Source organism: Apaloderma vittatum, unplaced genomic scaffold, assembly GCF_000703405.1.
Source record: "Apaloderma vittatum isolate BGI_N311 unplaced genomic scaffold, ASM70340v1 scaffold27486, whole genome shotgun sequence".
NCBI lineage: Eukaryota > Metazoa > Chordata > Aves > Trogoniformes > Trogonidae > Apaloderma > Apaloderma vittatum.
The window spans coordinates 5745-20956 of NW_009722700.1; the positions used below are offsets into that span (position 1 = coordinate 5745).

Below are 15212 nucleotides of genomic sequence, written 5' to 3' on the forward strand. Positions count from 1 at the left end.
CAACAACTGCAGCAACACTGAATTTCACGATGACTGTTTTCCCGTGATGAAAGGGATTGCGCACCTAAGAGCGGGAGTGAAATAATCTCACCTTCTTGGGGGAGCCCATTTTGTGAAGTGATGGGAACCCTTCACTTTAGGGAGTAACTTCAGCAGTAATTACCCTCCCTGCCCCTGGCAGAAAGTGCTCACGTACCTCGCAAGATCATGTTTTTGAATAAAGAAATCCATTATATGCAGAGGCTTACAGACAGTTAAAGGACAATGGGAGGAACCAGGGCTTTCAGAGACTTCTCTTGGTTTTGAAAAAGCAATGGTTCTTCACAAGTAATAGTGCACAGCTAGGAAGCATCTCATTCATACACTCGGCTAGTGCATAGCATCCGCGATTGCATAGAATGTTTCCAGTGCTGAACCTCTAACTAACCTAAGCAAATCTTTTGCACGTTTGATTTATTACCATTTGATATCCAAATTGCTTGCTGTCTGATTTCCTGCACTGTATTTGGTGTGCAAAGTTTCCTGGACCTTCTTTGAGTCCATGCCCTCCAGCCAGTCCTGGTACATCTTTTGCACGTGTACGTTGCTTTCCGGAAGTCTCACGGGTATTGCAGCATATACTTCTTCCATCTGGTTAAGCAGTGCTTTGTCTGGTTTTCCATCTTCAGTTTGTGCCTGACCTTTCCCATTCAGGCACCCTTAGGCGAAAAACAAATTTTAAAAAAATTTTAAAACATTAAAAAAGCCACAAAGAGTCATAGAGATTTGATACAAAGCGGAACTTCATGTTATCTTGGAATTGTTTTCATGCTTGTCTAAATAAAAAAAGTTGTCTCTTTAGATACAGATTCTAACAGCCAGTTTATTTACTTAAAATGACCCCAATATCAACATCATCTTAATGTAAATGAGGTTTCCACATCAACAATCTTTCCCTGCTTTCTCTGGGGGTTTTATGTTCTTAATTATGTTCCTTGTCTTTTCTTGCCCTTGACAGGCACCACTTTAGAGTATTTCCTCTGAGGTCTGAAATAATCATAAGAGCCATGCTGTCACTTACTCATAGGTCAGAAGAGAGCAAGTAACGTTGTGCTTAATTTTAGAAAACACAATCCCTTTCTGAGCCAACCCTGCACATGTAAGTGGTGTTCTGGACTGTTCATTAAACAGTAGACATTTTAAATTATTAAGAAAAGAATTAAGAGGGAATTAAGTGCCTTCCTGTAGAACAACTTTCCTCTGAGATTCAGGGTATGTGTGCAGAGTGACTGGATCCACAAATATTCTTACCTCCAGGGCAGGCAAGGACTTCTACAAAGTGGTATAAAAACTTTCCTTTTTTCATCTTCAGAACCATGTTTTGGATATTTCTAAAGCCATAAGCTGCTGCAAAACGCAGCACTGTCTCACCATCCTTTTCCAGGGTAACTTCCTGAAAGTCCTTGTTCCTGTAAGGATACACAGAACATTTTAAACCCCTGCATTACCCAAGGGATGGTCCAACTGTGTCAAGTTTGTATTCAGAGGTGCTTGTGCTGTTCTTTTTAGAGTAACACTGAGATCAAAGTGAACTCTCCCAGTTTCTGAAATGAGTTAAGCAGAAGTTGGGGTTCAATTTTCGGAATAGAATCATACTTAATTTTTAAAGGTGGGCAAGTTACTAATAAAATTAAAGATAGTAGGAGCTACTTTACTGCAACACACGTACAGGTTATAAAGAGCCACGTTATCAGGAACTGCGTTAGGGTTCACTGTCGCAAACAGCTAAACCAGAGGAGGGTTAGACCGGACTTTAGGAACCACATCCTTACCAAGAGGGTGGTCAAACACTGAAACGCGCTTCCTAGAGAGGTTAGTGATGCCCCAAGCCTGGCAGTGCTTGGGCAACACCCTTAACGTGCTTTAACTGCTGCTCAGCCCTGAAGCGGTGAGGCAGATGATCGTTGTAGGTGGCTTCCAACTGAAAATCTATTCTATTCCAGCTAGCCCATTCTACATAACAAGGATACAAAACTCTAACTTACTTTAATGCTTTGTAGGTGATTTCCTTGACATCCATGCCAAAAAGCTCCTTTGCAGCATGTTTAAAGATGTGCTCCAGGTACCCATCAGATCTCTTCCCATCATGCCTTACAACATCTCCCTCCTTTATTTCATCAAACCTTAGAAAACAACAGAAAAAAAGATCAACTCAAAAAAATCTGTTTCTTCACTTCAGTAATTAGTATGTTTTCCCCCTTCTCTGTCTCCCCCAACAAAAAGAGTTTTAGAGCACTGAGTGAGAACATATTTACATTTATATTTATTATAGTTTAAAAAAAAATTAAAAACCACTCAGGAGAGCAGTAAAATGATGGAAAATAATAATATTAAAAACAAACACTATAAAAGGATGCAAGGCTTTCCATGTTCAGAAACCCCGAGTAACAGTAATGTATAAGAATGCACATTGAGCACAGCCCAAGGACTTGCTTAACAGCCATTTGCTGCTCAGGAGATGTTTTTGGAAAAAAGTAAGTAAATCCTTTTTAGCCTATAAAAATAATTGCAAAGTGACAAGCCTTTGCTCACAAACAATCCTCCTGCCCCGAGAGCTGTCTGTCACACTCCCTAACACCGTGTGACAGTCACTACAGTTACGACCAGGCTAAGAACACCGTAGAACCTTTAAGCTCAGCGCTACGCTACGGCTCAGGAAAGAAAATCAGATCCAATGGGCGCGATATTCACCTGGAGGTTCACCTCTGCCTCAGTCAAAAACAGCACGATGGGCACCAGAGGCTGCAGCCTAAACTGTCGTGGGCGATCGCTCAAAACCGCGGCTCTACAGACACACGTTCCTTTCTGGCGAAGGATGAATCGGTGGGGGGGTGTGCTTACGCCGGTTTCAGGAAGAGACTTTCGTCTTCAGCTCAGCAAACGGACACATCACATCCTTCCATCACATCTTCCACGGCAAAGCCTCTCCAGATCCAGCCTGCTGACCTCCTGCCCAGCCCAGCCAGCGCGACCCTTCCCAGCCTGTGCCAGGAGCTCCCGCCTGAGCCACAGCCCGAGCGCCGCATTCAGCCACAGAGCCCAGGTGACAACTACCACAGCCAGCCCCTCACTAACCAAAACCGCTGAAGTTGTAATAGTGGCAGAGAAATGTTTTAATCACTAAAGAGCTGAATTTTACAAATTTAGTATGTCCATCCTCTCTGTGCCACACCACTGCAGCTACGTGCCAACTGCTGCAACTCCTGGGGTTTAAGAACTTTGAGTGATCTTGTTTCATGTGTCTCCTACTTTTAGCCAATGCTGTTAGCACGCTCTAGCCACAAAAGCCAGGTGAGAACTCACACGTGAGTTACTTTGTTCATACTACTGCTTTAATACCAAGGACTTTACCACAAAAATTGCTGCCGTGCTGGGATTTGCTTTAAGAGCAGGAACTCACACTTCTCTACAAAATCTACTTTTAAGACCCCAGAAGAGCAAAAATTTATATCACCAGGTCTCACAGCTCTAACCAGTATTATCAACCAGTATTATTTATCAATTAGTCCTTTCAAAAATTAATGTTATTCTTCCACATAAATTGATCCAATAAAGCAGGTATATTCTGACTAAGACCTTGTTCTTTCATTGGACAGGCTTAGAAATAAGTGACCTCTATGTAATTATGTCTCTTAAGAACTTCATTTATGTAATTCTCATTCTGTGATCACAGGAGCTACACTACAAACACAGCACTTAAATTTCTCCAGCCTAGACAAGGTCCAAGCAGAAGACTAACTCATAGTGAAAAGGGCTTTTAAAAATTTCCAGAGCTTTCTATTTCATGCAAGAAAGCACGTTTATTGCTCTGCTACCACCACTTTGGAAAAGTACCAAGTAACATCTGTCACACTTGAGCAAAGATCAGCGAGCAGCGAGCCCAGCCTTTGTAACTAAGCCTGAGAGCTCAGCACCCCACACGCTGCTTTCTGAGCCAGCCATAAACGAAATCTCCTGAACGATTTGTGTGATTTTCATCTAAAGCAAGATTCAGTTTTATCTAATCTTGAAAACCTGCTGTCCTCAGCAGACAAAATAAATAAAAATTATCATTTCCTGAAAGGGTGCTACTTCTCTCAGTTCTGCACAAACATATTAGGGGAAGTGGAAATTTATAGTGAAGATGCTGCTATGACTGAGAGGGGAGCAGAGCAGAGCTGGTCAGCCCCACGGCTGCATCCAGCGTCTCCGTGAGGCCGGACGATGAGAGGGGATGGGTGAGAGTGTTCAGCTTTCTGCAAGCTCAGGCACAGGAGAGGTCTGACCATGGTCAGCACCCTGAGACAGCCACACTTCCTAGCAACTCATGAACTTTGTAGAGTCTAATCTAACATTACTGCATTAAAATATAAATAAGGAGTCACTAGATAGGGGTCATTACCGCAAATGGTCTGCTTTGTATTTAGACAGTACATACAGTTTTATACTATCTGTTTCATATTACTTTTATACATAGCAATAAACATCCAAAAGAATACTTTGGGTTTTTTTGACCACTACATAAAAGTTGAGGCTTTAGTATACTCAGACTTTGATGTAGGCTCTTTTCCTTTAAAAAGAAAAAACCTTCTTTTTGAAGTTTTACGTTTATGTTGAATATTCTCCAGGCAGTGTCATTCATCATCAAAATAAGAAGGAAATAAGGAAGAAACTACTTACAAACTATCTACAGCTACTTCAGTCACATCTTTCATGGACACATTTTTCTGTTCCATTATTTGGACAATTTCACCTGTAAGAAAACATGGTATTTTACTTTCAACACAAAGCAAAATGCACATGCTGTGCCTCTGCTTAAGAGATGGACAGCCCAACACCTGTATGTGCAACTCTTTAACCTGCGTCTGTTCCCACCAGTAACAGAAGCCTGACACTGCCAGCCCTGGGGAAAAGGGCCTTCAGCTTGCTCCAAACTCCTGTTTGGAAAGCCGCAGTGGGAAAAGGAGGGTATGTCATGTGGACACTGAGTCTACGGACAAGAGCCACTCCAAAAAGCCCCTGCTGCCAAGCATTTTGAATGTTAAGAATAATCCCAGCGGAGGTTAAATAATGACCAGACAGCAAGACAATGACTTTAAAGATGGAACTGCCTAACTCTGACCTTTCTCAAAAGGCTGACAAACCCAAATACCTGAATCTTGTTTTCAGATGAATACCAACTTAGATGGAAAGCACTTTTGGCTTTGCTTTCCCTATACCATACCTATATTACCAGCAGGGCAAAACATATACTTATTTCTAAAGCAGAAAAAAAGCCAGCCTTGCAACTAAAGCAGATTTGGCAAAAGGTTAGTCTAACAATGGTGATTCGCTTATATCTTCATAAATAGTAAGTTTAAAGAAGATTTAACCTGATGTCAGAACACAATCAACTTCTTGTGAATTATACAAGGCGGTGTAGAAATCTTCCCGCAAGGCTTCCAGTTTTTTGTCATAACAAGGCGCCACAATTACATGGAAAATTTTATCAGGAGACAAGTTCTGCAGAACATGGAAGAAAGCACATGTGAACTCCATGAAGAGCAAAAGGTTGTCAAGGATAACAAGGGCAGTAACAGCATCACCAACTCTATCCAGGTAGTAATAGTAATCAAGACCTAGCAATAAATTTAAGGACTGCCGCACCCAGATGATGAAGTGATTTGCCAGAAGTCACAAAGCATCAGCAAACATCTCAAGCCAGTTTTTTTGGCGGAAACTTTTCCTTAATCCTTCAGACCAAATTTTATGCAGCTTTTGGGTGCCTCAGAAGGTGAATGCAAGTCAGGATTTCAGAGGTCTGTCTTCTAGCTGTCAATCATTCACTTTCACCATTTATTCCTCAATTAAGGACGACCAATTCAGGAAGATGCTTTATCACTTTATAATATATTAAGATCTATATATTTCAGGCTGAAAACTCACTCATCCATTTTTAGAAGAGTATAAACATAAAAATAAATCAGAATTGCTTACCTTCTGTCTGGCAAAGTAACCCTTCACCAGGGAGCCCATGATCTGCTGCGGAGACTTTGCAGTGCAAATGTGAGGGGTCACAAGATTGGTGAGTACCCTTTCAGCGTACCGGATCCAACCTAGAACCGCGACAGAAAACCAGTTAAGATAGTGAAGTGGCACATAAGCACGGCACAGTGGCAACAGTCACAGAACAGCAACTAGAAGTGATGACACCTTCACAGTAGGTAGAGTATTTCTGTGTAGGTTGGAACTCCCACGTTGGGAACTGTAGGGAACCTCAAGGCTCTGTTACTAACGCTTTATAGTTGGTTATCAGTAACTCATTGTGTCACTGATTCCAGCCCTAGAAGCTGCTGTGAAGTTCATGACCTATTACACCGTTTCTAATGCACGGACTTAACAAAGCAGAAAGAACAGGACCCCGGCTAACAAAGAATAAGTTGACTTTCTAGACCTCGGCCCTTGGATCACCAGATACTTCAACAAACGTACTCTGTTCAGCTGCTTAACTGTAACCTTCTGTTTCCCGAGATTTAATATCCAGCTTGCCTCCTTGAGAACACAAGAGTCACATGAAAGCATTATCACAAGACGCACATGATTAAGCCTGGAAAGAAATGGCTTCTTTTACTATTGTTAGAGTAGCCACACCTTCTGCAGAAACGCCCACAGGCTCAACCACACGGAAATCAACTCCAATCTCTCTGTATTCAACTGTCTGCCTTAGTTATTCAAGAAATCTCCTCCCTTTCACCAGACTCCTTCAGCATTTCAGCTATGACAAGCCATGTACATTCACACCACCCCCAGTATCCACAGCAATTCTATTATTCCCCACCTTCCAGAACAGGAACTGATGGATGAAGATACTGAGGGTGTGCAAATCTTCCGTAGGCACTGCAACTCTTACTGAAAACACAACCCAGACTCTTACACAGTAAGGACTCAGAACTTTCGGCTTTACCTACATGAACGAGAACCACCTAAAGTGTTATGGCCAGGCTTCCAGGGAAGCATGTTGCTTTCTGTGTTTGTGTTTTATCCTTTAACAAACAGTGAAAAATCCTTACACTTGTGTTTTATCTTCAAATTGATTAGCATCTAAAGTATAAAAGAAAAATTGCTGTGAAGTACATGCTGCCCAGGAAAAGTAAAACCTGAAGGTTAATTCTTAAGATTAGAATTAACACATGTGTAAACGCCTGGTAACGTTTAAATCAGAGCAGTGCCACAAAGGCCAACAGCAGCACAAAACTGGAATCCCAGGGGCGTTCAGGCAGGTTGTCTCTCTACAGCAGAGAAGTAGAAGCAATAAAATCTCAGACATACATTCTTTAACAAACATTCATTTCTGTGACAGAATAAGCTAGGGACTACAGATTTACATGTCAGGAGTGCTGCATTCCTAGACTCTGAATACAAAGTTTGCTTAATGTCCAACTTCAACTGGTACTTTAAGTCCAAGATATTACTTGCAACAAAGGACTTAATTTATTGGGGCTTGGTGCAAAGGCTGGATTAGCATGTTCTGTATGACATGTGTATCCTATTTCTTCAACGGCTTTAGTCTCAAGTGCTGTCAAAATACGAAAAATGCCCACAACTTGCTTCAGATAAAATAAGGACAAATTTTTAAAAACAACTTGCCTTGTACTTCAGTAGCATTTGTGGAAGGTCCTTCCCTTATACTGCCACTATGATTACCATTAATCATCACAGCACTCCTGCTACCAAGAGTTTTTAGAATTGAAACGTTTTAGATATTGCAGTCATGAACTACAAGGAAATTTCACCAAATGCCAGGAAACTTCTGGCAGGTATTGCCCAAAGCAATTTCTTAAATTGTTTCTCTCCTTGCAGTAGAGGGACCAAGTGCCTAGGAGTGCTAACTCCGCAATGACCATTACTCACTGTTTAATTATACCAGCAGCCTTGGTGAAAGAGCAACATGAGACATTTATCTGCACTTTGCATACACAGTAGCTGTTTTGCCTAATCATCAACAGGGCTGAATTCCAGAGTCACAGCTACAGGAAGCCTAATATACCCAGTTCTTCTATCAACGTACCTCTGTACCCACAGAGACCTACACCCTTCATAAATTCATTCAGATTCTTGGCCATTTGCTGGTGTGTTAGCAAAGAACAACATGAAATCCCCACAAATCACTGTATAAATTCTTGCAGATGTACATCAACACGTGTTATTTTTAGTGGTTTATCATGAGCAGATCAAAGACGCAGGCTACAAACACCTCTGCATCAGTATAAAGTAATGCAAAGCTAAGAAAACTTTTGCTACTGTAAAAGGAAATTAGTGTATTTGACCAAAGCATTTCAATCCTCAATAGTTATGTTCCTATGTACACTGCTAAGACCACCCCCTCGACCTGTTCTAGGAGTTCCCGGAGGCTGGCAGTGCCTTAAAAATGCTGGCTGCTTCCCAGAGCAAGTGCCCCACGCTGCCTACCAGTCTGGGAAATTAAGGAAGACAGCTGATCCCACCTGAGAATTGGCACATGCGACAGTATTTACACCATTGTACTTTCAACAGGGACCTCTCCCCCAAATTAGCTTACTTTTTTTTAAGAGAGCAGCAGGAAGAGGCAAGAACAATTAAGACAGAGACAGTAAGATGTCCTTTTCTTAGGTTCTGGGACTGTATGGGCCATGCTTTTTCGTTCATGGTACATTTTCCACCAGAGAGCACTCCTGTAGAGAGTGCTATTTCTGTGCAAAGTTATACCCAAAGGTAAGTAAGAGTAAAGCAGTTATACCTGAGTTCACATTGACCTGGTATTTACAGAGGTATATAAAAAACAGGTTGTGATAAACACACCCAGTAAACAACACTTCTAGAACAAATTTATGTAATCTGGGGCTAAAGAGGAGGAGAATGAGGAACAGAAAATGCAGATAAAGTCAGGAAACAGTGAAGAACAGGACTGTAAAGATGACTGATCATGCTTTCAGAATGGCTTTACAGTGATATTTCAGTTCAGTTTTCCAGAAATGGAAAGCACCCGTGCTTTTACTAACATCTGTACCACAGCAGAGCGCTAACACTAGCACTGAAAACAGAAACAATCTTTTGTAGAACAGACAAGCACACCATTAACTACTCTAAAGTATTTCCAGTGAGAGCAGCAGATAATCTGAGCTTTTTCTAGATGAAGAAAAATAAGATTATCCCAGAAGTTCTAAAAGATATCCTCAGGTTTTTAATTTTAAATAAACCATGTACAAGACAAAGCTCAGTAACAGTAACAGGGGGTTGTTTCAGCAACAGAGGACGTCTGCTCCTGAAGACAAGAGGTGACACTGAGATAACACTAACAGAAAAACAACAGACTCTACCTCCTAATACATATATGTAGTTCCTAAAGCCTAACCCAGGTACTTCCACGAGAGAATACACAGAACAAACAAAAGTACAAGTATAATTCAAACAGCAGGATTTAAACTTTAAACCAGTGACGACAACAGCAGATTCCAGGGATCACCCAATACAACTCTTCACTCACTCTCTTGTCACTGTAACATTTCTTTAAAGAATGCAGTCCACTGAAGTTATTTCAAAGCTAGAAAGAAATATTTCTGTATTCTTATTAGCCTTTTGAAAAGTAACACTATGGCATTTAGGGATGGTGCTTAGGTAAACTTTTACCTCCTTTTTAAGTACTTTTTTAGGAACATGACAAACTGAAATGACAGTGCGCTAACGAATGGAAAAAGTAAACAGTGACTGAATGTTCTACATCTTCTCAGTTTTGATAGGTGCAGGTTTGGTTCATACCAGAACAAGTTCTTAGGTGCAAAACTCTCAGAAGTGAGACACTGAGTCAAGTTTGTGACATTTCAAGTGAGAGTTGTTTTTAAGTGTTAGCCATAACTATCTCTGTGTCTTTTAGAGCAATGTCACTTGCTGCATTCCCTTAGGCTTAAATGGCAAGGTCAAAACTTGGCTTAAGATACTGGAGGTTGTGGTTTAATTACATCAGTTAGTAAAGTTCCTTAAAGATTCTTTTCAGTCAGGAAACACCATGTTAAGCTTTGCGATCTGAACGCACGAGCAGCAGCCACTAACTCTGAGTTCTGACTCGTTTCTCTTAAGGTCTTAGACAAAGCACTTAAAAAAACCTCAGCGCTTCTGAACCTCAGTTATATTATCCAGAGACTTGTATGCAATATGTGCTTCTTCTGTACAAGTGATGGGAAGTACAACTGACAAATAAATATCACATGAACACTAGCACAAGAAATCAGCAGTGCTCTGTAGTATCAGAGGCTGTGGACTATAGCAAAGGGGGTTTGGTTTTGTTTTGTTTTGTTTTGTGGGGGTTTGTTTGTTTTTTGAAGCGCAACACAGAATTTACACCCCTCACCTTTTACAGAAGACGACTGTAAAATGACGATAGGGAATTTATTGCAACCTTTGCATCTGACTGTGTAAGACCCTTACACTGAATAAGCACTTGCCTTATCCACAATCACACACGTTCTTTGTAGGGTTCACACGTACACCTGTGCCACCTCACTCGGTGCTTTTTGGAAACAAATTCTGCTCTCCCAACAGCCCACAAAAGACAGGCCCACGTAGCCACATGCTGAAGCGCACTCCGGATAATCAGTGCTACTGGTAACAAGTACTGTGAGCACTTGGTATCTCTCAAAAGCAAAGCCAAGCTTCTGTAAGTCATGCAAGGCTCTCAGAGGAAACCAGCCTCTCCTCAGTTCCCTGCTAGTTCCAGTGAGACTAGGCTGAAGGGCAGGAAGGGTTGAGAAATCTGTTCTCACCAGGGCAAGCAGAGGCAAACATTGGTAAGGCATGCTCCTCCTGGTTCCTCCGCTGATACCGCTGCACAAACTCCCTCTGGCTCTCCAAGATACTGAAATCAGCAGCTATAGTGGTGTCAAAGACATAATGCACCCCTAAGAAAGAAAGTAGCAAGGAAAATTAAATTACTAGAATATTTTCAATCTCACAAGTTTCTTTCTAAGCTCTAGGTCTCCAGGTTATGTTCTTTCCCCTCTCCAAATTTTCACAAATAGTAAAATAAAAAATAAGGGCCATATATTGAGAAGCTGTCTTCTACATGATGAATTTAAAAGGACGACCAACTTGCTAATGCTGACTAGCAACACTCCCAATAGTTTTCTACTTCCTTATGGGAAGTTTGCCATTCTGCATGGAGTTACTTTGTTTAACTGAATGGGATTTCACCACTCCTGGGCTACACTGAAAAGGAGTGTTCTTTTCAAGACATGCCCAAGTAGCGTATCATTATCCGCAAATAAACAGATCCAGCTAAGAGGCACATCTTCCATTGCTGAAGTTTTCTGCAAAGGTGCACGAGCCTATCACCAATGCAGCAGAGACCTTCCCTCGCCTTATTTAGCCACACACTCCCCATACGCCTACGTTATAGTGAGCACGTCCCCGCAGCATGTGAGGCAAAGATAATTAACACATTCTAAGGAAAGTGGGGCCCACCACAACATTTCTTTTAGCTGAAGAAAATCTACTGGGTACAGAGATGCATAAATACTATGGAAAAAATACATATTTATATACAGAAACAGCTTATGGGTTTGTTACTGTCCCTTTCCTTCCGCCCTCAAGTACATAAAAAAAACCCAAAACCATGGGTAAAGTGGTGGGCTGGGATTTTTGTTGGTTTGTATATATAGTATAAAGCACAAAGGAAATATAGCTTCAACATAAAACAGACACATACAAGAGTTTTTGCACGCAATTTTGAATTACAGGAAAAACAGAACTGAGAAGCTTCTGGAGATACAATGTGTCAAAGGCACCAGAAGACATTCAGAATTAGAATTCCGTCCTTCCTCAAGTTACAAAATAAAGGGAAATCTTGTTGAAGCTCATGACCAAATCCTCCCTGACTTCTTGTTTTGGAGACAGCTCTATAACGTCTTTCTGTTCCGTGACCTTTGCTATGAACAGGGTAGTGCCTCCAATCCGTTGCTGAAACCAGTGCATGTCATACTGGTGCACTTTCAGAAATATCACAGAGTGCACATTTCAAACTCTAAACTAGATTGTGCAATGGCACTTTATGGCTGCATTAAAATTCTGCCCAGGAAACAAACACCTAAAATCATCTCTCCCCTTTCTGCTTCACCGTAACAAACCCAAACTTACCAAGACTTTTGAGGAAACCACAGAGTCTCTTGGCTGCATCATTCACGGAGAGATTGAATTTAGCAGCAAAATAAGGCAATGACTGAGGGCATATAGACACTGCCAACACTTTGTGTTTTGAGGTATCACATTTCTGGTGGACAAAACAAAACCAAAGGAAACAAGGTATGTAATTACAACAGGGTAAGGCTCCCTACTTTCCCTCCCTTTTCCACTCCTTGAGTTATTCCTCGGCGTCCTGTGCTTCAGTGGGCTGTAACATTAAAACCCCGATGGAACAATTATCAGGTTTCCCGAAGGCAGGACAGGCTGTTCCTCTGATCCTGTCAGTTTTGATCTCTAAACATCTGTAAATGTTCCTTTTATGTAACTTGGGGAAATCCATCCCTCCTGAGACAATTCTGTGGTTGGTCTCCTAATGGCATAAGGGAAGTTAAGAGACATTCAGCACCTGCGACAATATGAAACTCGCTGTATGTTTAAGCATTAAAACATAAACAGATAAACTTATGTTTACAAGAGCACAGGAAATTTAAATTACAAATCCAACCCAGCAAATTACAGATCTGATCCTTTTTTAAGGCTCATATGTCTCTCTCACTGAAGCTGTTGAGGGAAACTTCCAAATTAGGACCTGCAACAAACCAGTGTTTGTAAACACTGAAGAACTCTTTGAAAATACCTACCATGGTGTGCAACTGTAAAGCTCTGATGACTGTGACATTTATTTAAAGATGAATCTCATGCTTTACTTGGGACATTTTCCACACCCTTGGAAGACACACCAGGAGCACTCTGCCACCACAGTCTCACCCTAGAAAGACTAAGGACCCTAGTCTGTACTTAGACACCCTAAAAGTGTATAATGACCCTTTAAGTAGAGCTTGTGACTGCCTGGAAAGCACCTCTTGCTCCGTGTCCTCTTTTGGACCCCTGAAGTTCAGACCGAGGAACCCAGCTGCCTCCCTGTCGTAGACTTTAGGCTCTCTTAATAGGACCCATGTGAACCAAAAGATTGATTCCCCCTTTCTTCTCTTTTTCTCATGTATGATAACATCAGACTGTACGGACAGTTAAAGTAGTTGTAAGAAAACTGTTGTAAGGAAACCTCTTATCATGACACTTACAGATTAAGAGGAAGCATCAACTGCGGTAGCTTTTTGCATACTAAGTAAAGACACAGAAGTTTGGAGCAGAACTAAAATACTTAATTCAGTATCGAGATCTTTAGATCTGAGCATCATCCATAGCAAATGTGTTCCAGGAAATCCAGATCTCGGCAGAAAACAAGACAGCAACAGAACACTTTTCTAAGTTTTGCTAAGAGTTTGGACAAAAAATTCTCTTACAAATATAGTCAGCTTGAATAGATACTATAAACAATTCTACTTCCAAAACCATGCCTTGATAACTTGTGTTACATGGACACACCGGCACCGAAACCACCCAGAACAGTCCTAGTAACGAAGGTAGGAGGATTTATGAACACTGAACCACAGACTAATTTGTTATTACAGTAGTAAGTTAATCATGATTTTTGCAATTTTTTCTTCTGCACATGCAGTGACTTTCCTGTAGCATTTCGGTTAGGTGCTGTGATCTTACATATCTACTGTGAAATTATTTTAAGTACTTTCATGTTCATCTTGCCTGAAGTTTTCTATTCCTCTTTGGAAAACTCATATCCTGACAAATTGCCACATCATCTGCCTTGGGAAACCAAGCTGTTTAGTCATTCCATAATTGCCTCCTCCTTACAGAGAACAGTCTGTTATTGTTTGTGTCACTTTACCTTATTAAGGTTAAGAATACGAAAAAGCTCCTTCTGATTCTGTTGGAAAACTCTGGCTCCTTCTTCCGATGTCATGCAGCTGTCACAGGCTAGGCAGTCGCTAAGCAATACTTTAGCATTAGCCAATATATCAAACTCATTTTTCTGCGGGGGGGAAAAAAGCAAACAAGTATTTAATAACAATCAATGAATTTTCAAGACCTCTGCAATGACCCAGCTGAAGAGCAAGCGTGCTGCCACTGTTTTGTTTAGGACAAGGCAATCCATGACACTTGCATAACATCCTAGATTGTCTAGAAGCAATCAAAACAATTTGTTGCATCCTTCTCCATGGCTCTGCTGCTATTCTTGTGAAACTGCAAACTGTTTAAAAGCAAACATCGATCTAAATTTAACCCTCCACCAAAATAAAACAAACAAAAAAAAAAGGAAAAAATCCCCAAGATCAACCCCTAAACCCCTCACCCATTTCCAGGGAACCAGTTATGTGTTGAAGAACAGGCGGTGATCTCTAAGTTTGTGCAACATAAAGAGTAAGAAGACATTCTGTGCACTTGTACTACCAAGACTCCTTTCAAAACAAGCTCTGTTTCTGTTTCAAAGACTCGATGTAACATTTCTGACATTCAAAAAAAAAAACATTTAGAACTCGTTAGAACTTTCTGGTTTGTATTTGCATAGCAAGAGGGTTTTTATTTCACCTTTTGTAAAGGTTCTTGATTCTCATGTTATGAGACGTTTAAAGTGCTCATAACTGCTTACAACTGCTTGTTGATTAGGGTTACATTTAGCACATGAAAGGTCACCACTTGAAACCCCCTCTGGGGGTACACAACAACAAAAAAACCCAACACATGATTACATTTAGAAGGAACATTACCTCTTCAAAACCATCATTTGAACTCAACGCATCAATAGATGTACTTTGTGTGTCATCATTTTTCTGTTTTTTACTGCATTCCTGAAACAAAACATAAACCACACGTATTACCGTCAAACCAGGACACAAGCAAAAACCCCCAAGTTTACTGTTCAAACAGGAACATCTTTGTATCGTTAAAAAGTAACCTCGTTCTCACTATTTTTGGCGGCAGTAAGCCTCGAGGTGCGACGCCGAGGTGCTGTTTGCTATGGTGACAAAAAAAAAACCCAAACAAAAAAAACTCCGAAACGCACTTGCTCCATCAGTTTGACAGCTCTGGGCGGGTGTTTCCAACCCCGGGGGGAAGGTTACACCGAGCCCCGCACAGCCTGCGCC

At 41.1% G+C, this 15212-nt stretch overlaps 1 protein-coding gene across 1 annotated transcript; it reads right to left on the reverse strand.

Annotated features, from left to right (window-relative positions):
* Positions 1–392: 392 nt before the first annotated feature.
* On the reverse strand, positions 393–14924 carry NARF (nuclear prelamin A recognition factor). The gene is made up of 10 exons (XM_009871855.1): positions 14835–14924; positions 13955–14098; positions 12163–12295; positions 10794–10928; positions 5995–6113; positions 5391–5520; positions 4699–4771; positions 2025–2162; positions 1291–1448; positions 393–698 (listed from the first exon to the last, which is right to left on the reverse strand). The coding sequence occupies exons 2-10, from the start codon at positions 14027–14029 to the stop codon at positions 457–459; spliced, it is 1203 nt and encodes a 400-aa protein (XP_009870157.1). The 5' UTR covers positions 14030–14098; positions 14835–14924; the 3' UTR covers positions 393–456.
* Between the last annotated feature and the right edge of the window lie 288 nt (positions 14925–15212).